This window comes from Salarias fasciatus, chromosome 4 (assembly GCF_902148845.1).
Source record: "Salarias fasciatus chromosome 4, fSalaFa1.1, whole genome shotgun sequence".
NCBI classification, from domain to species: domain Eukaryota; kingdom Metazoa; phylum Chordata; class Actinopteri; order Blenniiformes; family Blenniidae; genus Salarias; species Salarias fasciatus.
This window is the reverse complement of record NC_043748.1, coordinates 6,411,332-6,437,072: the sequence shown is the minus strand read 5'-3', so window position 1 is coordinate 6,437,072 and position 25,741 is coordinate 6,411,332. Positions and strand designations below refer to the sequence as shown.

Genomic DNA, 25,741 nt, shown 5'->3' with positions numbered 1-25,741 from the left:
TCTACTGATGTCAGATATAAAAATTAGAAATGTTGTGAGTCTGTATGAAAGTAATGATCACACGTGCTGGACAGCTGCACCCTCCACTGTATTAATTCCAAAATGTGACCAAAGAAATCAATTTAGTCGTAGTAAGATTTCACCAGAGATGTCAATATTTGGGCATGTGCGAACTGCCATCTGCTCACCCCGGGGACATTTTCCACTTAATATACAACCTGATGCCAAATTACCTAATCATCAGATGCAGAGGGACACAGCCAGAGAGAGGACAGGGGGAACAGAGCGGGTGAAAATAAGTCCATGTCTAGTTAGAAACTACACAACTGTGTGAGAAACCTCGCTGCACGGCTGAATCTCTGCTGAAATCTGACCAATGGAAAAGAGGAAGAAAGGTAAGCTGGGACGGAAACTGTTCTTATTGCGCTGTTTGAACTTTAGTTACGAGTGTGAATAGATCCACCATGATGCCTTTCTGAACTCAAGTAACTGTATTTGCATAGCAGCATTTTGATGAATGCTCTGGGAAAAAAATGAACTGTAATGCTGCCAAAATGCCAAAAATAATCAAAACAACTTTAAAAATCCAAAAGCTGTTTAGACATTGAAGGCTAAATCTCAACATTTATTGGCGATAACAGTAAAAAGCATGAATATTGGATGTTTAGAATGTTACAAGTACATTTAAAAACCCTCCTCTGGTTCTTGATTCATCATGCTGGAGATATAAAAACAAGGACAAATGTGAGGAAGTGGCACTTCTTAAGTTTTCACCTCCAGATTGTCGATCTGTTTCTGTGTTTCTCACAGGATCTGCTGTTGAACTGAGACTTATGGTGATCGGGAGCAGCGGACCGTCCCAGTTTCTCCTGACCAACGCCATACTCGGGAGGAAGGAGTTCACCAAGGATGTCTCCAGCATATCCAGCAGCTTGAAGAACACCGGAGAGCTGGCTGGCAGACGGGTGATGGTGGTCAACGGACCAAACATCTACGACAAGGATATTTCTCAGGCCAAGAGGAAGATGGAGCTCAGAAAGTCCAAGTGCCTGTGTATCCCCGGCCCCCACGCCTTCCTTGTTGCTTTTGACATTGAGAAAATCTCCCCAAACGACATGAGAACCCCCCGGCTGATGAAGGAGCGCTTCGGGAGACACTGTCTGAAACACTGCATGGTCCTCCTGGCCTACGAAGGAAGCCTGGATGGATTTGACTTGGAAGACAAAGTGCTGAAGACAGACTGGCACCTGCGGGATCTGATCGACAAGTACGGCGGACGCTTTCACGTCTTCAGCAAGAACTGGAGGGACCGGAGTCAGGACCGGGAGCTGCTGAGGAAGATAGAGCTGATGGTGGCCTCTTTAGGCGGCGGCTACTTCTCCAGCAGGACTTTCCAGAAAGCAGAGGACTCGGTGAAGACAGAGGAGAAGAGGCTGAGGAAGCAGCGGGCGGCAGAGATCGAGAAGATGTGGAACGAGATGGAGAAGCAGTACGTGGCGGACGAGCTGGGCTGCAAGAAGAACGCCTTCACCGCCAACGTCAGCGCCGAGATCAGGGCCAAAGCGGAGGTCGACAACGAGTGGCTGAGGACGTCCCTGGCCCGGGGACTGGGGACGGGGATGGTGGTGGGGGCGGTGATGGGAGCTCTGGTCGGGTCCATCGAGGGACCGGGCGGAATGGTTCTGTACGGTATTATCGGTGGGGCCGTCGGGGGGTCGGCGGGGGGGACGGCCCAGGTGGCCATAGAGCACATGGACAACAGGATGGCACCGCCCGCCAGGCTCAACTTCAACTCAATCTTCATCAACCGCTTTTTTGCAGCTCCTCGAGCATGACAGCCGGACGGTCTCCTGTTCAGATGAACCTTCATAAAGTTTGTATTTGTAACTTTTTAGCTGCTGGAGTTATGTAATTACAACTTACAAGCTGTTGAACTAACTTTAAAGTGAAAACTATTTCCTATTCTTCTTATTTTTGACATTTATTGTATGAATTTTTGTAAAACAAGCTCTGAATTAATTGATGATGAATAAAGACCATCGCGGAGTTTTCTCATTTTCAGTTGGTTTCTGTGCTCTCTGAACACTTTGAACACCTCCAGCAGTTCCTGGTCTCTTGTCTCTATCTGGTTATTGTGTACAGTGGCTCAGATAACATTGAGGGTGGAGTTTCACAGAGAAGAACCATTGTCCGAGGCACAACCCCTTTTTATGACAACACATACCTCAGTGCACCTGCTGAGAACAAACCAGAGCTGCTTTTCCTTATAGTCACCTCAAGCTGTGGGAAGAAGGCCTTACAGCAGCGATACGTGGCAGAGATCAGCTGGGACAGGTACAACCATGTCTTTATTAGTATTATTTTACTTCCAAGTCTCTTTCGCTTCAATATATTTTTAAGTTCTCCTTTGTCTTTTCTTGTCAATCATTTATGAAAACATTGTACGGCATGAAACGTTGACTTTCTGACAGCGATCGTTTCAAAACTAAGAAATGACGCCTGGTGTGAACAGCAGACTTTAGTTGTGTGTATAGAAGTATCTTCCCGTTGATGTAACAGAGGATTTACTCGCTACCTGTTTGACTGCATATTTATCAGCTTCCGTTCTCTGAACCATTCTTCATTACAAAGAATCTGCGTGCCTCTGGACAGTGAGACTGCTCAGCCATGAAAATAATCAGATCAAGTGCATTCAGAGTTATGTCAGTGAAGTTAATGCGTGACACTCCCTGAAAAAGTAAATGTCAAGTATTTATAAGTAAGCCTTGTCACCGGTGTTTTTGGAAATGTTCCTAAATCAAAAAAGAATTGCAAGAATTTGTGGTATGAAGCATCAGTGTACATTTGTCTGACAGCTCAGCTTCTGTTTACCTTCAGCGATATCTAATTCTGTAGCAATCTAAATGTTTTTCAAACATTCTGGTAGGGAATAATGTAAAATCTTGTCCCCATAAACCAGTTATAACTTTTCATAAATGATTCCTATATAAATAGAGTGATAAAAAGGCAGATGTGTCGCATTTCAGATGAGATATTCACATGTTGTGACGTGTTGGACGTTTTACATTCGGTCATCAAGCCCTAAAATGTGTTTAATCTTCCTTCTCTTTCTCTTTATTATCTCTTCATTGCTTGACTTTACCTTGTGTACCTTTGGAGGGGGCAGAAACCTGAACTCACATGTTTGAAACACACTCCGCAGCCATCATTTAAATCCTGATGACACTGCGCGCACGTGTGTCTTGCGTGTGTGTGCTCACGTGTGTGTGTGTGTGTGTGTGTGTGAATGTGTAGAGTTAATCAATGACTCAAATACTTTTGAATCTAGACTCTTTGATATTTTCACCTTAAAAAGTAGGTGCATGTTTTGTAAAGTACAGCCTTTACAAAGAGACAGTCTGGATATTCAGTTATTATTATTTTAGAATGTGAAAATCCTCTTTCAAGCTCTGATTGCCAGAATAATAAATCAAATTTGTGATATTTATGAAATGACAAGCACCACTTTTCTGTTTTCTGTGTTCCCTCATTTAACATTCAAACTGCTTCCAGCGTTAAACTACTTTGAATAAAACGCCGCAGCGGACAAAAAGCTTTGTTCCTCTGTTTGTTCGCTTGAGTTTGTGCTTCTCTTCAGGGCATGGCGTCGACCATCATCCTCCTCCCGGAGAAGCACTTCCTGTGCCCCCTGTGTAAAGACATCTTCTCCAACCCGGTGACCACGCCGTGCGGACACAGCTTCTGCCTGTCCTGTCTCTGCCACTACTGGTCTCGGCACGAGTCCAGGTACTGCCCCGCCTGCAGGAGGCTGTTCGCCGACAGGCCCGACCTCAGTGTCAACCACGTACTGGCGGACGTGGCCGACAACTACAGGAAGAGCCGTCCGCAGAAGCCGCCTGATGAGAAAAAGGTATGTCCTGTTTGGTTGATGTTGTTTCCGGTACTTTGTTTGGGGATGTTAAAGTCAGTGTTCTACATTCGCAGGCTGTGGATGTTGAGCAACTGATCCAGGAAAGACTACAGAAGATAGAAAGACTGAAACATTCGCTTCAGCTTCAGAAGGTGAAGTACAATCTTCATAACTTTCTTTTTTAATAATTCATCTGTTGGTTCTAGAAGATATGTCTCACGAAACGATGCTGGTGTCAAATCAGAGCTCGTATCTCCGAGAGGTGCGAGAGAGCCAGAAGACGTTCTCCGCCCTGGTCAACGCCATGGAGAAGGCCCACAAAGGGATCGTGGCTGAGATCGAGGCGAGACAGAGAGCGGAGGAGAAGAAAGTAGAACTGCTGGTGAAGGAGATCGAGCAGGAGATCCAGGAGCTGAGGAACGAGGGCGTCCAGCCTGAAGCCTCCGTCTCTGAGAACATCAGCGATGAGACTAAGAAAGCTTCCCTGGTGAGCGTCTTCGTCCAGAGCAGACAACACAGTGATCGCTCACTGTTGTAATGTCACAATGCAAACTGCTTCCACACAGCCCGCTCAGATGAGGGACTGGACCAGCGTTACCATAGAAACTGACCCCTGCATCGGCGTCACCCGGAGAGCATTGTCGGATATTCTGGAGAAAATTAATGCAGAAGTCAACAGAATCTCCAAAGCTGGTGAGAAATATTTCACTTTTTAATTGAGTGGACACAATTCAGCAACATTAATGCGTTGTTTTCTCTTAACTGTTTCCTCAGAACTGAAGAGGATCGAGAAGTACACAGGTATGGATTTGCACAGGCAAATAGCAAGTGTTGAGGATAAAGCAAATCACTGAGGAGGAGGGATTAAAAACACTGAAGGAAAAATCACATCAAACCAAACCAGAATGATCTAATCATAAATACACACAATGCTCAAACCAGGAAGTGCAGCCTCGAGCAAGGCATCACCTTCAGTTCAACAGTGTGAATGATTTCCTCTTTTTTCTCACAGTGGACGTCAACCTCAGTGCCAAAACAGCGCACCCCTTCCTCTCGGTGTCGGACGACAGGAAGCAGGTGAAGCACCTGGACAAGCTCCAGGAAGTGCCAGACCACCCCAAACGCTTCAAGCGCGTGGCAAACGTTCTGGCCAAAGAGCTCTTCGGCAGCGGGAGGTGCTACTGGGAGGTGGAGGTCGGGGAGAAGATAGAATGGACGCTGGGCGTCGCCAGTCAGTCCGTCAACAGGAAGGGGAAGTTCACCGTGTGCCCGGCAAACGGGTTCTGGACTGTAGGCTTGAAGGCCGGAGGTCAGTACGTCGCAAACAGCTCCCCCGCCGCCCTGCTGGCCACCGAGGCCCGGCCCAAGAAGGTGGGCATCTTTCTGGATTACCCAGAAGGCCGTGTGTCGTTCTACTGCGTGGAGTCTGGAGTTCACATGTACACCTTCACAGATACCTTCACGGACAGGCTCCACCCCTTCTTCAGTCCTGGTCGACTGCATGCTGGGAAAAACGCAGCTCCTCTAATCATCGAGTCCAACTTCTGCAGCATCTGAGCTTCGTGGGCCTCACAATTGTCACAAATCTTTTGAGAAATATTTCTGTATTTATTGATTTAAAAAAAAAATGTGTTTGATAATCTACAACGAACCATGGGCTCCTTGTCAAAGCGCTGAAGAAGCGGTTGCATAAGGACTGACTCCTGACACTTGAAAACTTCAATGAAACCCATAAACAGACTGAAAAAGAAAAAGCAGGGAAGGAGAAAAAAAGAGAAAATAGAAAAGGCTCTCATAAATGAACAAGTGAGTCAAAGAGGAATAAGAAGAGAAAAAGGGGCTTGCTGAGCTGGATGGGTGTGTGGGGCTGCAGGGTTGGGACAGAGGTTGAGGAGGAGCGGGGAGCGGGGGGGGGAGGGCACAGCCAAACAGCGGGGCATTGTGCCCGAACGCCAGGCACTGGGAGACACACTCAAACACATTCACGCATTCACACACTGACACAGCCGTGCACACAAGCGCATGCTTCTGCCCACTGCCGCACAGACTCGCGCTGGCATCTCCGAGGGCAGCCCCAGTCTTCAGTCCAGTCCTGGGTGTCCGAGTCAGAGCAGATCCCCTCAGCCTCCGGGACCGAGCCCGCCCCGCTCTCTGGAGCATCCGCTGAGCCGAGCGCATCCTCAGGGCCGCAGGCGTCGACCGCCGAGCAACGGGAGCCCAGCTGTGGATCATCTTCAGGGGGAGCAGTGAAGCCGAGCACTTCCTTTCAGGTAATTATGCTGGGTAATTTCTCAGATCTGATGGAGATCCTTTTTTACTTTCCATCAGTTTTGTGCGTGGTACTTTTCCTACATCTTGTTAGGCAGGTGTGTGGAGGGTCCTGATCAGCTCAGACGAGGTTGAAGAGTCACAGCTGCTTCAAACTGATGGAAAAAAACACAAAACACCAACTTTTATCGAAATCAAATCCCATGTTTTGTAATTTTGTGAAGATGATCACTCAGATAACTTGGTCCATCGTTGACTCTCGTCTCACTTGTTGGGATCAGATCAGTGGTGCTCGTGCTGGACTTTACTCACAGAGTTATGAGAGCTGTGATAAACAGATGAGACAGGTCCTCCTGGCCCACTCTACGAGCTTTCATGAAAGCTGCTTGTGTTCTGAGTCTCCTCATGTTTTTCTGAGATAATCCACTCACCCGACAAGGCGTAGCTCAACACCCACAGCTGTGTCAAAGAATTCTATTCTCTGGGCTTCTTAGAGGAATCCACTAAACATGGGCCCCGCAGCCTGTCTCCAAATATTTATGATAAATGTATGCTCCATGTCTCTTAATATCACTGTTGTAAACAGCTTGAGAATGAAAAATATCTAGTTTGAAAAGAGAAAGTTTGGCTGCAAAGATCGTCTGCATTTTAAAATAATGTCATTTGTCATTTTCTGACTTTCAGATATCAGTTTTTGTCCAACCTGAGCCGACCTCCTCAACATTTGCGCCGTGGTCCAGAGGCCGAGGATCGAGAGGATCTTCTACCACAGACTGTCTCTCTTCTCCGTTGGACTTTGATCGTCGTCCTGTACTGATAAAACACCGAGACAAATCACTGTGATTCGGCCGCAGCGTTCACCATGGCAACCACGGGCATGCAGCTGCTGGGTTTGATCCTCTCCATAGTGGGCTGGGTGGGCGGGGCCGTCGTCTGCGCCATCCCCCTGTGGCGAGTCACGGCCTTCATCGGCAACAACATCGTGACGGCCCAGATCATCTGGGAAGGCCTGTGGATGAATTGCATCGTGCAGAGCACGGGCCAGATCCAGTGTAAGGTGTACGACAGCTTGCTGGCTCTGCCCAGCGACATGCAGGCGGCCCGCGGCCTCACCGTCTTCTCCATCCTGCTGTGCGGCCTGGCCCTGGCGCTCGGGGTCGTGGGGGTCAAGTGCACCAAGTGCATCGGCATCAACAGCCTCAAGGCCCGCATCGCCCGCATCTCCGGCGCCCTGTTCGCCATCGCGGGCTTCCTGTACCTGGTGCCCGTCTGCTGGACTGCCCACTCCATCATCAGAGATTTCTACGACCAGCACGTGGCCGCCCCGCACAAGCGCGAGCTGGGCCCCGCTCTCTACATCGGCTGGGGGGCGTCCGCCCTGCTCCTCATTGGGGGGTCCCTGCTCTACGCCGGGTCGAGCCCCCCGGGTATCCCGGGCTCCCCCACCTTCAGCAGCGGGGAGAGCAGTCCCCGCAGGGCGCCGGCCTCACAGGTCAAAGGTTACGTCTGAGCTCTGAAACGCCCGATCGGCTCCACATTTCACAGATTCGTCCCACGATACAGCGACCCTGTGTATTCTCCTCCTGAATTTTCATATTGTAATTATTTTGTATTTAATGACGCTCCGGTTGTTCTCTCTGAAAAGCCACAGGAGGCCGCTGAGGGAATCTGATAATAACCCTTTTTTTTTTTTCTCTCTTTCCGCCTGTAAAATTCAATAAAAGTTGTGTCCTCCACTGAGGAACCTGGCGCCTGTTCACATTTGTACAAACATGGATGTCGATCCATTCAGATGTAGCCTTCACGAAGTAAAGTAGCTGAAAAAAAGAAAAAGAATTCATGTAAACACCACTGGAGGTTTTCCTGAATGGAGAACACAAAAGAACAAAGGGAGATTTGTGTACTTTTATCTGTAATGTGTGTGCGCGTGTGTGTTTGTGTGTGTGTGTGTGTATTTCTATGTTCCATCTCCTTTTTTCCTTTCTCATCTATTTGGCGGGCGACAAGGAAAAAAAAAACAACAGGATGTTTCATTTCAAATTCAAAACTCCTGTTATTAAGAGTAACGATAATGAAAATTCTAAAAAAGGAAAACAGGAAGATAAAGCCAGATCCCTTTTGCAGACGGCCTCATAAGAATTTGCTGGCGCGAAGCTTCTTAGGTGATAATTATGGTGCTGAGCACTGGGGCAGAATGTGCGGGTGTGTACTGTATGTGCTCACGCCTGTGGGACGTGTTACAAGCACCAGCGAAAACATCTTTATTCATGAGACATAGTTCAGAGTCCACAGATATTTCCCTGCTTTACTTTCAACTAAATCATCATCAGCTGCAAAGAAAACCCATTTCGTTTATCTGAAAGTCCAAAAGCCTTTTTATAAAGACTTTTCTGAAGTTTTTGCTTCTGTACTTCTTATATAATATTTACACTGTATACTGAATCTGCTGCAGACTGTGAATTTGTTGTGGCCGTTGTCAGGGCATACATTGTTTCATTAGCTTTCTGTCTGTGGCAGCAGAGGACGGAGCGACACAATGCCACTTTACAGAGCGTTACAGCGCCACAGTAACAATGGCCGGCAGTGTCCCGAGTGCCAGGTAGTGACTCATACATGACCTAAGTAGGCCTATACCCTGCTGGTAGCGTAATGCAGCGAATACTGTAGGTCTGTGCTGTTTTTTTACTGTACCATTGTGATGGGCAGAAACGTGAAGTGAGACAATAGCACGATTTAGAGCGTAAATAATCAGCCACAGTGTTTAGAGAAAAAAAAAATGAATGGATGTATGGGGTCAGCTCAGTTCTTCACCTAAGGCAATGAGAATAATCAATGAGGTGAAAGTCTGGTCAGTGACACTCATAGAAAACAAAAAGCAGTCACTGGGTGTGCTGAAGACTCCTCAGATGACTGTTTTGGACATTTCCACTCTGTGTTCACTGAACGTATCGACCTTCTATTTATTAATGTCATCAATCTTCTATCAGGAGGATTTTAAACTATATGAAGTCAAATGTTAATCAAAGTTAAGCTGAGATGATGTATATTCTTCAAGAGAAAATCTTAGCCATAAAATAATAAATAGATAAGAACACACTGTATTTACACAGTGTGGCTATTTTTGCTTGATTTGACTTTAAAAACTGGTTTTAAGTATTGGTAAAAAGTTTCAAAATAATTTGTTGAAAAATATGCACCTCCCGGCAGTCATCGTGTGTTCAAGTCATCCATCCATCCATCAGAAGCATGACATGTAAAAGACCACAAAGATGTGACAAATGAAGCAGACACAAAATGAGCCAAACAACAACAAACAAGCACAAAAACATAATCAGTTACATACAACGCCAAATTATGAATTCAATTATTAGAGTAGCCAAAAACAAACAAACAAACAAACAAATAATAATAAATAAATAAATAAATAAATAGATGATGCAAAGCATATGCAGAACACATAATCAGTGATACCAAACTCAAACATTCAATATGTGGCTGTTTTGTGTGGATATGTCCAAGAAATTTCCCAGGATTCATTTCATTTCATTTCATTTCATTTCATGATGTATCTGGGTATATATTTCAAATCACATACAAGCTGTCTGTGCTGAGGAGGGACATAGCCAAAAGTGAAGCCTGGAGAACAAAAAATCCCTCGATATTGTACTGATGTTATAAATTCCCCGCATGCATGAGGTCAGTTTCCCTGTTCACTGGCCCAGAGCTAATGATTTCCTCTCTCTTTTTTTTTTTTTTAGATCAATTCAAAGTTAACAAATATTGTATTGACATATTATTAGTGCCATCTACTGTTAGTGTTTGGATCAACAATCTGCTCAACTTATGTGACTCCTGATTCAGAAAGTGAGTGAGGGTCACTGGACAAATAAGAAACATTCTACCTAGAAGCGATGCAGAAAAACTCATCCATGCATTTGTTTCTGCGAGATTGGACTACTGCAACTCCCTTCTCGCAGCCTGCCCAAAAAGTGTATTAAAAAACTTTCAGTTGGTTCAAAATGCGGCCGCCAGATTATTAACTGGAACTAGAAGACGTGAACACATTACTCCCGTTCTAAAATCTCTTCACTGGCTTCTAGTCGAGTTTAGAGTTAGATTTAAAATCCTTCTCCTCACTTACAGAATCCTAAATGGGATGGCTCCAACCTATCTCCAAGATGCTTTAACGCCTTATCAACCAATCAGAGCACTTCGCTCTCAAAATGCAGGGTTACTGGTGACTCCTAGAGTCTCTAAATGGACACTAGGTGGAAGAGCCTTTAGCTATCAGGCACCATTTTTATGGAACCAGCTTCCAAGTGGTGTCAAAGAGGCAGACACAGTCTCCACATTTAAGGTTAGGCTCAAGACGTTTCTCTTCGATGCAGCCTATGATCAGGTCAGCTAGGGATTCTAAATTAAACTAAACTAAACTAAACTAAACTAAAACAAACCAAACCAAACTAAAGTAAACCAAACCAAACTACAGTAAACCAAACCAAACTAAACTAAACTAAACTAAACTAAACTAAACTAAAACAAACCAAACCAAACTAAAGTAAACCAAACCAAACTACAGTAAACCAAACTAAACTAAACCAAACTAAACCAAACTAAACCAAACTAAACCAAACCAAACCAAACTAAACTAAACTAAACTAAACTAAACTAAACCAAACCAAATTACACTAAACAAAATTAAACTAAACCAAACTAAATTAAACTAAACTAAATTATACTAACTAAATACTAGTTTAAACAGTTAAGTATCCACAAAGCTGCCCCAGGAGCTAGAATGCTGTGGGAAGTACGGTGCACTGAGCCCTATCCTCTAATGTCTGAATGTTATTCCCTTTAGTCCGTTCATTGCTTTTCACCTGTTGTCCCCCCCTTCGAGGGGGAGTCTTCTCCAGTTTCAGTTGCTGACTCCACTATTACGAGGGCCTATGAACAAGCTCCGTCCGGACCGGGAGGACACTCCTGTCGGTCCTGCCCGTGGACTGGCTTCGGTTCTACTGCTGGGATCCGTGGTTCTTGTGCTGGACCGTCCAACGGACTGTCCTCAACATAGTCCTAGGCTTTACTTCTTATTGTCTCATGCTAGTTGTTGCCGAAGCTGTCCGTCCCTGGGAGAGGGATCCCTCCATACTGTGGTTCTCCCCAAGATTTCTTCTTTTCCCACTGGGTTTTTGGAGTTTTTTCTTGCCGGATGTGAGGGTCGAAGGCGGTGGTTGCTTCGTTCTGTCTCATTACTGTAAATATTGACATATTACCATTATGCTTATTCACTGTTTTTACTTTTACCGACCAATGTAACATCTTGAAGCCCTCTGAGGCAACTGTTGTTGTGATACTGGGCTATACAAAAATAAATTGATTGATTGATTGATTGATTGGACACCAGCTGAACTTAACATGGCGAGGGTTAGGATTAGGATTAGGATTAGGGTTAGGATTAGGGTTAAGATTAGGGTTAGGATTAGGGCAAATAAAAGCAGTGCAATGATTTCTCATACCACACAAAACTAATATGCTGAGATATGATTAAGTAACTCTATCTTTTATTGAGTATACAATACTGTTAGAATATGAGGAAAAAATGATTTTTGCTTGATGTTTATAATTATTGAATCTGTTTGGATCATCTGAAAAAAGAGCTTCTTCTGCAGATCATATATCGTACTAAAGCCAGACTCCTCATATAAGCTTATTTGAAAATACTAAATACTAACTACATTTCAGATAAATGACTCCAGACATGCAAAACTGACCTTGACATGAATCTCAAAGCAGGTTCAACCAGCGCTTGTTTGTGCTGACATCTAGTGGTGATCCTGAGTCACCGGATAAAGGAGATTCAACTGTGCTTGTCTTTATTGCCGCTATATAGAGAACTGAATGTCATGGGGGAGTTCAAACATGTCTGGCTTTCCCTCTGTCAGTACCTTGAAATGCCATGAAATTAGATCAATGATTCAATGAATTCTGAATTTTACCCATTTTTAATGTGTTTTCAATATATATTTGTGACTTAAAGAAGAACAAGGCGAACTTGTTTTCGTATTCTCATCTCTAAATAGTCCATAAAGGCCCAAGTTAAGCTCCAACCATTTTCTAAACATGCAGTCACCTGAGAGACAATAGTGTAAACTTCTATATCATTATGCTGTGCTCAGTATGACAAACTGACTCATGTATTATTCAAGACTTCCATGTCTGATTTCACTCTGTCTTTCCAGTGTCAGCTTTTTTCCCCCTTTTGTTTGTGTTTTGTTTTTTGTTTTATGTGATATCAGTGATCTTTATTCAATAAACTGACCTCATCTAGTTAGAAGCTGCTGTACACAGTCCAAATGTTGTCACAGTTCACTGTCCAGTCCAGCAGACAACAACCCAACCTTGATTATCATAAGTTTTTATTAGCCAGCTGACAAGGGCAGACTATGAGATAACTCTGATTACTTTTTAATTTAGGTCAGATGCCTCCCTTGCTGGAACAATTTTTTAGACTTTTCTTCTTCCACTGTGTTTTTTTTTTTTTTTTTTTTTTTTACATTCAACCACTCAGAATATGAATCACAAGTCATTTCCTGACACCGGGTTATTATGGTGAAGCACCAGATTTTTTTTTTTTTTTTTAATTAGACAAATACATTAAAAGCAGTCATTATTTATTGGCTTCTTTGCTACATAAAGACACTTTTTAGAGTGATTTCAAAAATGATTTTGATGCAGAAAATCAACTCAACAAAAAAGGCAATTTTCAAATAACCACAATTTTTTTTTGAAAAACCAAGTAAAGAGGGAAACACACACACACACACACACACACACACACACACACACACACACACACACACACACACACACACACACTATATCAATCTATAGATAAAGTAGAAGAAGAAGAACAAACTTTTTTTTGTTTTTCCTTCAAATAAACCTGTAATGACGTTGACCTGCCACTAGGAGGCGGGATTCTCCGCTTGTCAGCGCTCGTGCGGCGGAAAAGGGAAGCAGGAAGCCGCTGCTACCTGAGCCGTACAGCTGTGCAGCTCGGAGGCTAGCAGGCGAGCTAACAGGCTAGAAGAGCTCGGATCCGTGGACAAAACAAGACGTCTCTCGACTCTCTGACACTTCTCGGCCAGCATGGGGAAAGGCGGAGGCACGTTCGAGAGGCTTCTCGGTGAGTTAACTGCTTGTTTCCTAATCTGACACGTTGTTGGTGAACCGAGAGTCGAGGTTCGGTGTTTTCCAGCGTTATTGTTTTGACAAACTGGGGCTGTGGCTGAGGCTGTCGGGCCAGCTAGCTGCTTTTTAGCTCGCTCACCGTTTCGCTGCTATTGTTCGGAGGCCCAGACGGGCTCACAAATCTCCTCATTAAAGACATATCTCCTCCTCACTGCGCTGATATTCTGAGTAAACCAGCCTGGCGACTCCATTCAGTCCAGTTTCTGTCTGTAATTTACACGTATATATAAATGTAACCCCGTTAGCAGGACTATTAACCTATACTAGGTTAATTGTTTACATTTTCTAAACAGGCGACAGAACACACGATTGCTGTCTCTCAGGGTGAATTTTAATACTTATTCCCAAAAGAGGTCCATCAGATTGTTGTCAAACAGATATAACTACTAATTTAATTAGTAAGCCCGTTATAGATGAGCTGTATCCTGAATTAGACACGTCGGGAGGTTCTAATCAGTCCTCTCCGACACCTCCACGGGAAAAAACAGCTTTGTCATACCGCTGGAGTCCAAACAGGCTCCTCGTATCTAAATGCCCCAGAAGATCATTAATGATTAGATGTCACGAAGAGCTTTATATGGGTCAGTCAATCTAGAGAGAAAAACATATTAAGAAGTAGCGTACACCTTTTTATTAAAATGCACTATAACAAATATGTGTTGGTGTTGATTTGTTCTGTTACATCGTGCTTTGGTTCTAACAGTAAAATGTGTCCCTTTGCGACATGTGAGCCTGGCACCGGGATCTTGTAGAACGGGATTGTCTGCTGGTAGCAGGTCTGAAGAGCACTTGAGTGTCCTCATGTTGTAATCGCTTATTGTTGCACCTCTTTTAAGTACAGCTTTACAGTCTGATGTGATCAAATACAACAGATTCAGCAGTAGGTCAGACTATGAAAAGAGGAGTGTATGGAAGGCTCTGTGAAATCATGCCACACTAGCTAAGTGTCAGAAATACTTTTTTTCAGATAATACAACCCAAAAAAATACAGCCTGTTCAACAGGTGTGTCAAATGATCACTTTCATATGAGTCAAGGTTGTTACTGTAAGCTTAATTGTTGAGGAAGATCTGGCAGTCATTCAATTAGACTGTAAGGGAAGCACTTACAGTTCCACATGCCTGAAACACAGCTACTTAATCCATAATTTGTGCTTTACTCTCTTCTGCGTAAGTTTACATGTAATCTGAGCTTATGCAGTGTCTCAGTCTTAGTTGGATCTTCATGAAGTATGAATTTTTATAACATTGAAAAAAGGACCTTATGTTCATATGTCATTCACAAGACACACAAATTCAAAAATGATTCAACAGACTGAACAAGAGCATACAAATCAAAGGACAAAGTTAAAAACTATATGAAAATAGATCAGTCTGAAAACGGAGCAAGGCTTGAACATATCAGGAACGATGAGTTATCCTGAATCCTGCAAAATAAAAGTGCTAAATGTTATTCAAGGTGAGCGTTTAAAGAGAACAAGAGTCCAACGAAGCAGCAAAGACAAATGTTATGTGCATAGATATAGAAAACATAACAAAACTGTCCTTTTTCATTAAAGTTCGTAACATGAGCAGAACAAGGGTTTTTGTTCAGTGAATGTTGTGTAAAAAAAAACATTGTCGCTCAATCTTCTGTGGTAATTTCAGATAAAGCCACCAGTCAGCTGCTCCTGGAGACGGACTGGGAATCCATTCTGCAGATCTGCGATCTCATTCGACAGGGAGACACACAGTGAGTGATCCAGCTTCAGCCGTTCCTCCATTGTTTGTTTTTACGCCTCAGAAAGCAACATTTACCATGAAAGATGCTTGTCTTTGTTCTTTCAGGGCTAAATATGCTATTGGGGCCATTAAGAAGAAGTTAAATGACAAAAATCCACATGTGGCTCTTTATGCGCTTGAGGTAAGATATGCACTGTGCACGTTTGCATAAATGATGACAGGATAAAGGTCCATTCATAGTCCAGAGGGAAGAACGACAAAATCCGCTTCCTGATGTCAGCCAGCAGCAGAAAAAACAATATTTTCTGCCAGACGTTATTTTTTTGGCCCCAATCCATCGAGCATCAGAATTTTTTTTCATCCTTCTCCTGGAGTATGAATAGGCCTGCAGCCATCAAAGACCGTTCGATGCACTTTATGTAATACCAGTTGTCATATTTGTCAGCATATACAGTACTCATGTGCCTTGACTGCAGGTTCTGGAGTCGGTGGTGAAGAATTGTGGGCAGACGGTTCATGACGAGGTGGCGAGCAAACAAACGATGGAGGAACTGAAGGATCTGCTGAAGGTGACATTATCTTACCTAATACTCCCCGTTCCATGTCAGCACGCCGTCCCCAGAACCTTTCTGCTCTGGTCTGGCCAATCTTGTAGTTTTCTTAATGTTTATTGGGCAAGTGACCAAATTTGGAAACTCCTTTTTTTTTTTTTTTTTTTTTTTTTGTGGCTCTCCCAAACTAACCAAATCATAAAAACGCAAAAGAAAAGGGCAATACTGAAGAAAAGATCAATAACTGAATATTATATGGAAATCAGAACAAATTAAGTGAAATTTGGATTTCTATCGGTCAGCATTAAGTTGAGAAACTATCAGTGTTGAGTTTGATTGTTTTCCCTCTGTACACGTTGGCTGGATGCCTGGTCTTCGCCCCCTCCCTCCTCCTCCCCCCCATGCGCCGCAGCACCAGCTAGTGGGATCTGATTGGTCCTCTGCTGCCTCATGTGACCCGGGCTGCGAGCCCTGTTCTGGTTTCCACTTCCTGATAACGTCACAGTCTTGTGACCGGAGTGTTTTCATACCAAAGGATTGTGCTTCCAGCCTGACTGTGTGTCATCAAACACTGCACTGCTCAGTTCTCTTTGTGTCTGTTTTCTGTCAAACAGCACATTTAATCATATGAAAGAAACAAAAGGCAGGAAAGCTTTTTTTCTTTTTTTCATTGTTGGTTTTTTTCCTACCAGAAACAGACTGAACCAAATGTCAGAAACAAGATCCTCTATCTGATCCAGGCTTGGGCTCACGCCTTCCGGAACGAACCCAAATACAAGGTGGTTCAGGACACTTATCAGATCATGAAGGTGGAAGGTGAGTGTCCATACGCTGTGTTTTACAACACCTGAAGACCTAATTATTTTATTTTTTAAACCATAAACCCATTTAAATCTGGAGCAGTGTTGACACACTGAAGCTGGTATTCATATTTCTCCCTGTCTTGATCATGTATTCTGAGCCGTTGCCAATGTTTGCACTTCAAAACGAGGATCTGCTGAACAGCTTGATTTCATTTTCATTTTCACACCAGGTCATGTCTTCCCCGAGTTCAAAGAGAGCGATGCCATGTTCGCCGCCGAGAGAGTAAGATCCTTTTTCATGCTTTTATCTCAGATTTTTGTGTCGAGCTTTGCCTTTGTTTGAAGTTTACCGTGTACACACACACACACACACACACACACACACACACACACACACACACACACACCCCGCATGCCTTGTAATGTGACGTCTGCCTCGTCCAGGCCCCGGACTGGGTCGACGCTGAGGAGTGCCACCGGTGCAGAGTCCAGTTTGGAGTCATGACAAGAAAAGTAGGCCGGAGTCTCTTTCGTAACTGGGCCACTCAGACATTTTATGGTTGTGTGTGAGGTTTCCTGTTGGCGCACGTGGTCACGGAAAAAAAAAAAAAGAAAAAATTGACCCCGATTTGCATTGTGCGACTCCCGCAGCACCACTGTCGAGCCTGTGGCCAGATTTTCTGCGGCAAGTGTTCGTCCAAGTACTCCACCATCCCCAAGTTTGGCATCGAGAAGGAGGTGCGCGTGTGCGAGCCCTGCTTCGAGCTGCTGAACAAGTGAGTCCCAGACGGCGGCGGCGACGCGCACGGCTCGGTCGGCGTGAGAACAAAACGCGGAGTGTGTGAAGCGGGATTGAATGGCGCGGCTATTTCTGGCTTTCAGTCGTGGAGAAAGTCGAGGTTTTTGTGCGAGGGCTGTAACTTCTGTCTTTCAGTCGTCGCTGAGCTGATTAGAAACCGGGCTGTGTGGGCACGAGGTCTCTGCGGCTCAGAGCTTTCAAACATCAGCAGCTAATGTGTGAAACCTTCTGCGAGCAGTAATGAAATCGTGATCTATTTAAGCTTATGTTTGCATCTCTTTAATCTGAATTAAGCATGTTAGTTTAATTGTTTTCCCAGTGATTTAAACTCTGCAGTATTTTGGGAGCTGAAATGACAAAGCAGTTCAGTTCAAAGAGAGAAAATCTGTATTCCGCTCTGTCAAAAACCTTGAGCAGAATTAAATTGAAAGTACTGATTGTACATGGGATCTGATTTCAACTAAAAATGCTTGTGAAAGAAGTTTGCTTGGATGGATATTTGACTCTCTTCTTTCTGGTAAATGGAGCTTGTTTTAGAGGAGTAATTTGTTTTCTCATGTCTCGTATGGTTGGTGGTTAAATGTAAAGCTTTAGATAAAATCTTTGTAAAGGAATAATGTATTCATTTTTTCAAGCTTTCGTTGTATGCTGATGTGTTTCTGCACCTTTTCATTTAGCCAATGTTGTGGTGCTGCTGATTTTTAAAGACGTTTCAGGGGGAATCAGAGCGTAGAAGAGTCAGAGAAATGTGTTTAAATTACAGGAAATTAAAGAGAGGCCATGATAAAAATCCAAGAAGGCTTGTTAGCAGTTATTAAGTTAACACATGTCCCTGGTGACATGACTGAGACCCGTTTAAACAGATAAATATGTATTTTTAAAGGTATAAGGCAGCTATGGACAATTGATTTGCACACCAATAAATTTCAAGCACATTTGAACCAGGTATCTATTGGAAATATCCCAAAGTACTGCATCACTGTTAATTTCAAGCTCCCACAGTGATGAGAGTTGAACATCCCTGGTGGAACTTTAATAGTCTGTTTGAGATTAAAAGTCCTGAGAGTAATGTGAGTGCACCGTTTGGTCTTAAAGGCCTGTTTTCTAATTAAAATCATGAACCGTTTCCATCAGAGCTTTACGCGGCCGTGCCATTGTTTGGAGCTGTTTGTGGAGAGTTGTTGTTGTTTCACACTGCATGCTCTCCTCTTGATTTACAAGGCTGTTTGTCCTCCCTGATCCCTTTTCCTCACCAGCCACCCCTCCCTGTCTCCTCCCCTTAGGAAAGCTGAAGGAAAAGCCCCCTCCACCGGCTCCGCCGAGCTGCCCCCCGAGTACCTGACCAGCCCGCTGTCCCAGCAGTCACAGGTGAACCGCCACAAACAATAAGACTTGATTACTGGGCTCATTTCTGCTTTATCAAACTGACTTTTTTCCCATTTCCTCGCTCTCACTAGATGCCCCCGAAGAGGGACGAGGCGGCGCTGCAGGAGGAGGAGGAGCTGCAGCTGGCCATCGCCCTGTCCCAGAGCGAGGCGGAGGAGAAGGAGCGCATGGTGGGTCTCCCAGCCGACGCTTTTCACATCCTGTTTGGAGAAGGGGGAAAAAAAAAAAAAACAACTGACCCCGAGTTGCACGTTTCACCTACAGAGACAAAAGAACTCGTACTCCATGTATCCCAAAACGGATCCCACCCCGGTGACTTCCTCCGCACCGCCCGTCAGCACCCTCTACACCCCCCCCGTGGTGAGACTTCATCCTGACAGACGGTTTGTTTACGCTGCAAAACACATTTTAACTGTAATCTCCTGTTCTCTTCCAGAACTCCTCCGCTCCATCAGCTGAGGACGTAGACCCTGAGGTGTGTGCACGTCGCTCTATAAATCCTAGTGAACGTGCTTCATTCCTCCCCTTGCTGATTTCCCTCCGTCCCGTCTCTCCAGCTGGCGCGTTACCTGAACCGGACATACTGGGAGAAGAAACAGGAAGAGGCTCGCAAGAGTCCCACGCCGTCGGCCCCCGCCCCCGTGCCGATGGCCGAGCCCCTCCCGGCCGTCGCTCAGCCCGTGGAAAGCCACGTCGCCGTCCAGCCCGTCAGCATCGTGGAGGTATGGCCACGCCCTCCGCGTAACGCGAACCGATAGCAACGCAACGCGACGCGGGCAACTCACGGCTCCCGGCTCCCGGCTCCGCTTTTTGCAGCAGCAGTACCAGAACGGCGAGTCGGAGGAGAACCACGAGCAGTTCCTGAAGGCCCTGCAGAACGCCGTCACCACCTTCCTCAACCGCATGAAGAGCAACCACATGCGCGGCCGCAGCATCACCAACGACAGCGCCGTGCTCTCGCTCTTCCAGTCCATCAACAACATGCACCCGCAGCTGCTGGACATCCTCAACCAGCTGGACGAGAAGAGATGTGAGTGGCCGCTCCGGAGCCTGACGCAGATTTCAGCGCAGATTGTTTCTCTGACTTCCGTCGTCTCGTCAGTGTACTACGAGGGTCTGCAGGACAAGTTGGCGCAGGTGCGTGACGCCCGGGCCGCGCTCAACGCTCTGCGGGACGAGCACAGAGAGAAGCTGCGGCGCGCCGCCGAGGAGGCGGAGAGGCAGCGGCAGATCCAGCTGGCGCAGAAACTAGAAATCATGAGGCAGAAGAAGCAGGTGAGGGAAAACGACGAGGAATCGGCCCGTCCGCCGGTCACTCCCCGTGCTCAGGAGTGCTGCTCTGATCCGCAGGAGTACCTGGAGATGCAGAGGCAGCTGGCCATCCAGCGCCTGCAGGAGCAGGAGAAGGAGCGGCAGATGCGCCTGGAGCAGCAGAAACACACCATCCAGATGAGAGCGCAGATGCCGGCGTTCTCCCTGCCTTATGCCCAGGTACGCACCGCGTCCTCCAGCGGGGGTTCAGGTTCTTTTTGAACCCGCTTTCCCAGAAACTCAGTGTTTGGTCCGCCGTGCAGATGCAGTCTCTGCCCCCCAATGTTGCGGGAGGGGTGGTGTACCAGCCCGGTGCGCCGCCCAGCTACCCGGGCACCTTCAGCCCCGCCGGTTCAGTAGAAGGCTCGCCGATGCACAACATCTACATGAGCCAGCCGGGGCAGACCGCTCCTCCACAGTACCAGGCCATGCCCGGCGCTGCCACAGGTACAGGCTGTGAAGCATCCCGTTCACACATGGCTTTTGGATTCTTGATGACTTTTTCTGAAAATGTCTTCTTCTTGTGTCCAGATCCAAATATGGTGAATGCGTACATGTACCAGGCTCCAGCCACCAACGGGCAGCCCGCTCCTCCCCCCGGCCAGGCCCCTCCCAACACCAGCCCCCCCTACTCCAACTACCAGCCCACACCCACACAGGGCTACCAGGTGGGAATCGCTGCTCTTTAGCTTTCTAACCACAACAAAGTGGCGCTAATAACACTCGGTGTTGTTTGGATTTCCTGCAGAATGTGGCCTCTCAGGCGCAGAGTCTGCCCCCCATGTCCCAAGCGGCCCCCACCAACGGTATGGGCTACATGAGCTACCAGCCGTATAATATGCAGAACATGATCACGGCGTTGCCGGGCCAGGACCCCAACATGCCCCCACAGCAGCAGTACATGCCCGGCCAGCAGCCCATGTACCAGCAGGTATAGACGGTCTCCATGTGAAACATGTTGGCGCTGCAGCTTGGAGTCTAACCCAGTTCTTCCCTTGCCAGGTGGCTCCCCCTGGTGGCCCCCCGCAGCAGCAGCAGCAGGTGGCGGCGGCGCAGCAGGTCCCCCAGGCTGCACCGGGCAGCGCCGAGGCACAGCTCATCTCCTTTGACTAAAAGCCCACAACGCTGCAAGGTCCGACACTACACCCTCCCTCCTGGTCTCTTCAGCCCCTCCCCCACTTCCTGCCCCCCCCGGACTCTGACGACTCCCTCTGGAAACATTCTTCTCACCCTCCACCTTGCTGTGATGTTGTGGCAATGTAAAATATTGTGATGATGTTGCAGAACTGTCGCTCTTCCCGCCTCTCCCCCTCTCTGAAACGTGGGATTACGCGGGTGGGCGGGGGGAGCTGCAGTGGAGCGGCCCCCACCACCCCTCAGCCTTCCTCCCGCTCCTCCGTTTCCTCCTTTACAGCTGATATCTATGTAGTATTTCCTTCTTAAACGCATAACTGATGCGCAGAAAATAGTCAGTGATATTAAAGTTAAAACAAATAAGAAAATATATTAATTTAGAAGTAAAAACAGAAAAATAAGAAAACACAAGCATCCTTTGTCTCATATTTTTCTAAAAGGAAAATCTGCATGTTAAATTTCAGTTCTTTTTTTCTGGAATGGGAGTGATTTTATCGCAGCGAGCGCGGGTCGTGATGGACGAGTTTTGGTGTGTCGAGGGAGAGACGGAGTCGAGTCTGGAGCGAAAGGCACTAACACACATCTCCGTCGGGTCCTCAGCGTAACATTCCAGTTGTTTTCAGGTCATCCTGTCTCAAACGGGCGTCCTAAAGTCCTGGCGCCCATCCGTGCGCTGCCGCTTGGACTCTGTTTAATCCTCACCGGTTGTACTTTCGTAGATAAATTAATTAAAACTCACGGCTAGCCGCAAGAGAGTAGACACAGTGACGGCAGTCCGGGAACTTTACTAGCACCCCGTCTCCTAACCGAAGTGACTTGTGTTGCCAAACGTTCAGTAATATTGCTGCAAAGGGCGTCTGGACTCAACATGTAATCGACCGCAAACTACCGGCGCTGCATCCTGCGACGAGAGACGCATACAGGCGGGCTCTCTTCCTAAAGTGTACTTCACCTCCCAGACATGAGGGGACGCTGACGGCGCGCTGCATGTATCCATCACTCATCTAATCAGTGATTTCTGTAACCCCTTCTGTTGCCATCTGTGAACTTCTTTACTCCGTCATACTGATCTGTCTGACTTTAAAGTAATTTTAAAATTATATTTAATAAATATCTGGTTCTTATTGTCCAACCGCTTCGGCTTGAGTGTGTTTCCTTCACACACATTCATCAGAATTGGGAGGAACGGTGTTGACGTCTTTATTCACGTGCAGAATGTCCACTTCATGACATTCACAGTTCAAAACCTCCACAAGTGCAAAGGTCACGACAACTGAAATATACATTTAATCATCATGAATCTCCTTGATGTGATTTGACTTCAAGTTTTCTGAAGATGAGGCATCTGTAGTAATTCTCCATCTCAATCTGAAAAACAAAAATCACAATTATAAATACAAAGCTTTCGGTTTATTGGTGTGTTGAGAAGGTCTAATTTAACTCACTATCCTCTCCATGCGCATCCCGTTACTGAAGGCCAGCTGCCTGAGCACGTCCACGTCCGGGAGACCCCACTCTGGATTTCTGTGGAGATCACACAGTTTATGTTTACGACAAACAACCAGAACCAGAACACACACCGATCTCACTGGCTCAGCTATTATGGCATAATGGAGGAAAACCTTTACTGCTTTATTCTACAGCTTCAACGCTTATCCCAGACTTCACTTTCAGTCAATGTCGAACGCATGCCGTTTAAGAAAACACACACATGAAAACAATGAGTATTCATATAAAAAAAGTTTTCAGCGTTGGATCAACTCAGACTCACATTTTCCGAATCTCCTCATCCAGATGTTCATTGCAGCTGGGAGCAATGATGCCATTCATAGCATAGACCTGGGGGATGTTTCACGTTTGTAAGTTGTGTGTCTGACAGACTTAAACCTCGTACATCAGCATCAGCTCTCAGGACGTACCCCGTATGTCAGCAGGAGGCCGTTTTGTTTGAGGATCTTCCCGGCTCCACTGAAAACCCCCTGCAGAAGACACAGAAACAAAACGACATCAAGTCAAGTCAGTCGTATCTGTTGTGCCAGATGTGCCAGATACCTGTGCTGTTTTGAAGGAGCTGTACTGCAGCAGGTTGATGGCAACAATCACATCGCAGCAGCTGAGACTCAGTCCGGCCCATTTCTCCCACGGTTCGCTGGCGTCCAGGTGAACTGGCGGCAGCACGGTCTTGGCGTGTGTCGCAGCAACATACGCCTTGATACTGTGGACACGGTTTAGGAGAAGATTACAATGAATCAGAAGAAGTTAAAAGAATGAAAAAACACTTGTGATTTTAAAAGTCTCAAAGTAAAATGTCGGTAGTAAATTGCACTTAATTTTCATTTAAATACTTGCATCCTTTCATATATTTAAAATGTGTTAAAACATTCTGCAGTTTTTCTGGATTTTGCTGAAAGACTATATTATGTACCACTACGTACATTACAGAATAAATTCTGAGTCAGGTGGACAGACGGGCAGTCAGAGACGCCAAATGAAAACGTGAGCCATACTAGTGTGACGTGGAATTCAAAAAGTAACACGCAGTCTCTTAATTTTAAGAAATACTACAATGTGAGTGTCTACTTCAATGTGTCATGTTAGTTTTTCAGAAACAATAAGACAATAGGAAGTTACCAAATACTGTACTGTCCCCTGCCAGTTAAGGGGTAATTATTAAGTACTATACTAAAAAAAGACTTTTGAAAGTAATATTCTTAAGTACATTTTACCTGATCTTCATTGTTGTATGTGTAATTTCTCAGAAATTAGAAAAAAAGAACAATACTGGGACATAATTTCTGTTGATGTTCCAGTATTTTTCGTCACTACCCTTCATGGGGAAAGCCTCCGACTCCATAAGGTCACCGGTTTAAATGGCACTGAGATGTTGGCGGCGATCCCTTGTCATATCGCAGTCGGCAATAATTTCCTAAAACACACGAACCTCTCCCGGGACTCCTCCTTGATGTCCGACGGCTGCCAGGTGACGAAGGGCAGCCTCTGGGCGAAGCGGATGACGTGCTGCCCGGTTCCGGAGCCCAGCTCCAGGCCGAACAGCTGCCTGTGTGACTGCTCCTCCAGAACGTCCTCCAGCATGAGACAGAGCTCCTCCCAGTTCCTCTCCGCCTGAGGAGAAAGCAGCATGACCTGGAGGACAGAGAAGTCACGTCAGTTCATCGTCTGCGTCCGTCCACACCCAGAAACCTGTGCAGAGAGGTGTTTCCCTCTTACTGTCTCGGCTGCCGGGCGTCAGAGGCTCTGAGGGAGAACAGCATGTTACTGTGGTGGTTGACTGTGACGGCAGATGGGTGCACAGATTACCTGCTTAAGAGGATTCCCACTCTGCTCCTCCTGAGTGTCTAGCACACACAGTGTGTGTGTGGCAGCATGCACACAAACACACAAACTGCACGTCAGAAGCAGATTATCTAATGTCCGTAAGTTGTGAATTCCCTCAAGTTTAGGATTAAGTAAGTGTTGGATTACTTGATCACAATATCATCCAGTCGTCTGATGGATTTTATTATAATCACGCCGTTTTTAGAGGGTTCTGGTTTGCAGTGGACATGTCAGAATGGATCACGGAGGTCATGAATGCTGTTTGTTCAAAACAACAGTTTCATATGTGCACTCGCAGAAAAGATTTGGAGAACATTTTACAAATAGACGTGCGTTACAGAGGGGACGTCTTTAACTCCTGTCACACCTGACTTCATGAGATTCATGCTTATTAAGTCATAACTTCTGGATGATGATTAGGAGTTACATTTGAATCACTTTAAATAAGCTCCCATCAACAGTTAACAAAACTAAGACTGTATAGCAGTCGTGTAGAAAAGGGCTTGAAGTTGTTTCATTGTAGGTTAGAGTTTTGATTATTATTTTTTTTAATGTTAAAAATGAGGTCAAATCCTTTTAATAGCACAGAGGTGATGAGGCGAAGGGGACACTGAAAGGCCCGGAACCCTTTAAGAGATCCTGATCTTCCATCTTCAGTCCAGGTGGAGGAGTGAACTGAAAACACTGCAGCAGGGAGGCAAAGAAGATGAAGATACTCACCTTGGCCAGACTTTGGCATAATTCCTTGGTCCTGCAACAAATCCAGAAATCTCACATGAGAATGTAATTTTTCAGATTGGAGATGATCAAAGCCACGTGTAACCCAAGAAAGAGGGGAAAAGCATCTCTTCGCCTTATATTCCCATCCTCATCGAGGAAATGCCAAGGATAAAAAGAGTGAGGTTTTTCCCATTTGTCCTAATCTTTAAGAGCAGAAGATAGTAGAATAGTTATTGGCGTTCCCTGAAATGCACATGAAAGACATGGTGGGCCACTTGTGAGTAAATACACTGAAAATACAGGATTCCTTACAAACAGTAAGTTACCTTACCTTGAAATAGAGAGAGCAGAATGTAATTCAGATGCATTTGAGTTATATCACTCAACTCAAAAGTTTAACCTATACCTTTATGCTTTTACCTTCTTGATGCGATAACCTTGGAAGGACACACGTCTGCAAGCAAAATGTTGAAAAAGTGGGAAAAGAATGAAGAGTCTGTGGGTCTCCTGATTGAATTTCAGAGACTGCATCTTCTGCTCAGACTGGATGGT

General features: G+C 45.6%; 5 protein-coding genes across 9 annotated transcripts; 4 read left to right on the top strand and 1 right to left on the bottom strand.

Annotated features, from left to right (window-relative positions):
* Positions 1-356: 356 nt before the first annotated feature.
* Positions 357-1,835, top strand: LOC115386759 (GTPase IMAP family member 9). Its single transcript, XM_030089226.1, has 2 exons — positions 357-395; positions 811-1,835. The coding sequence occupies exons 1-2, from the start codon at positions 377-379 to the stop codon at positions 1,833-1,835; spliced, it is 1,044 nt and encodes a 347-aa protein (XP_029945086.1). The 5' UTR covers positions 357-376.
* A 376-nt stretch (positions 1,836-2,211) lies between these two features.
* Positions 2,212-5,744, top strand: btr02 (bloodthirsty-related gene family, member 2). Its single transcript, XM_030089964.1, has 7 exons — positions 2,212-2,334; positions 3,638-3,910; positions 3,985-4,062; positions 4,155-4,397; positions 4,477-4,603; positions 4,685-4,711; positions 4,923-5,744. The coding sequence occupies exons 2-7, from the start codon at positions 3,641-3,643 to the stop codon at positions 5,465-5,467; spliced, it is 1,290 nt and encodes a 429-aa protein (XP_029945824.1). The 5' UTR covers positions 2,212-2,334; positions 3,638-3,640; the 3' UTR covers positions 5,468-5,744.
* Positions 5,745-5,850: 106 nt separating this feature from the next.
* Positions 5,851-7,919, top strand: cldnk (claudin k). Its single transcript, XM_030089965.1, has 2 exons — positions 5,851-6,180; positions 6,863-7,919. The coding sequence occupies exon 2, from the start codon at positions 7,041-7,043 to the stop codon at positions 7,686-7,688; it is 648 nt and encodes a 215-aa protein (XP_029945825.1). The 5' UTR covers positions 5,851-6,180; positions 6,863-7,040; the 3' UTR covers positions 7,689-7,919.
* Positions 7,920-13,207: 5,288 nt separating this feature from the next.
* hgs (hepatocyte growth factor-regulated tyrosine kinase substrate) lies at positions 13,208-22,267 on the top strand. 5 transcript variants are annotated; one of them, XM_030089629.1, is made up of 20 exons: positions 13,208-13,364; positions 15,075-15,159; positions 15,255-15,330; positions 15,626-15,718; positions 16,393-16,516; positions 16,734-16,786; positions 16,948-17,016; positions 17,155-17,279; positions 18,559-18,670; positions 18,760-18,858; positions 18,953-19,048; positions 19,125-19,163; positions 19,246-19,410; positions 19,505-19,718; positions 19,791-19,963; positions 20,039-20,179; positions 20,263-20,446; positions 20,531-20,667; positions 20,748-20,930; positions 21,002-22,267. In XM_030089629.1, the coding sequence occupies exons 1-20, from the start codon at positions 13,328-13,330 to the stop codon at positions 21,110-21,112; spliced, it is 2,316 nt and encodes a 771-aa protein (XP_029945489.1). In that variant the 5' UTR covers positions 13,208-13,327; the 3' UTR covers positions 21,113-22,267. The 5 variants fall into 5 exon arrangements, with proteins under 5 accessions (XP_029945489.1, XP_029945492.1, XP_029945494.1 ...); XM_030089632.1 differs by having other exon boundaries at positions 16,399-16,516; positions 21,002-21,112; XM_030089634.1 differs by having other exon boundaries at positions 18,586-18,670; positions 19,508-19,718; positions 21,002-21,112.
* Positions 22,268-22,426: 159 nt separating this feature from the next.
* Positions 22,427-24,274, bottom strand: LOC115386758 (methyltransferase-like 26 B). The gene is made up of 6 exons (XM_030089225.1): positions 24,075-24,274; positions 23,186-23,348; positions 23,053-23,112; positions 22,905-22,972; positions 22,579-22,657; positions 22,427-22,501 (listed from the first exon to the last, which is right to left on the bottom strand). Exons 1-6 carry the CDS (start codon positions 24,272-24,274, stop codon positions 22,427-22,429), a joined length of 645 nt encoding a protein of 214 aa, XP_029945085.1.
* Between the last annotated feature and the right edge of the window lie 1,467 nt (positions 24,275-25,741).

Coding starts and splice junctions, on each gene's coding strand:
- btr02 (XM_030089964.1), top strand. CDS start 3,641: ATGGCGTCGACCATCATCCTCCTCCCGGAGAAGCACTTCCTGTGCCCC. Junction 3,911..3,984: donor AGCCGCCTGATGAGAAAAAG/GTATGTCCTGTT, acceptor CTACATTCGCAG/GCTGTGGATGTTGAGCAACT. Junction 4,398..4,476: donor AGACTAAGAAAGCTTCCCTG/GTGAGCGTCTTC, acceptor GCTTCCACACAG/CCCGCTCAGATGAGGGACTG.
- cldnk (XM_030089965.1), top strand. CDS start 7,041: ATGGCAACCACGGGCATGCAGCTGCTGGGTTTGATCCTCTCCATAGTG.
- hgs (XM_030089629.1), top strand. CDS start 13,328: ATGGGGAAAGGCGGAGGCACGTTCGAGAGGCTTCTCG. Junction 19,719..19,790: donor CCAGCTGGACGAGAAGAGAT/GTGAGTGGCCGC, acceptor TCGTCTCGTCAG/TGTACTACGAGGGTCTGCAG. Junction 20,447..20,530: donor CATGCCCGGCGCTGCCACAG/GTACAGGCTGTG, acceptor TCTTGTGTCCAG/ATCCAAATATGGTGAATGCG.
- LOC115386758 (XM_030089225.1), bottom strand. CDS start 24,274: ATGCTGCTTTCTCCTCAGGCGGAGAGGAACTGGGAGGAGCTCTGTCTC. Junction 23,349..24,074: donor AAGGAGGAGTCCCGGGAGAG/GTTCGTGTGTTT, acceptor CCGTGTCCACAG/TATCAAGGCGTATGTTGCTG. Junction 22,658..22,904: donor GATGAGGAGATTCGGAAAAT/GTGAGTCTGAGT, acceptor TGATCTCCACAG/AAATCCAGAGTGGGGTCTCC.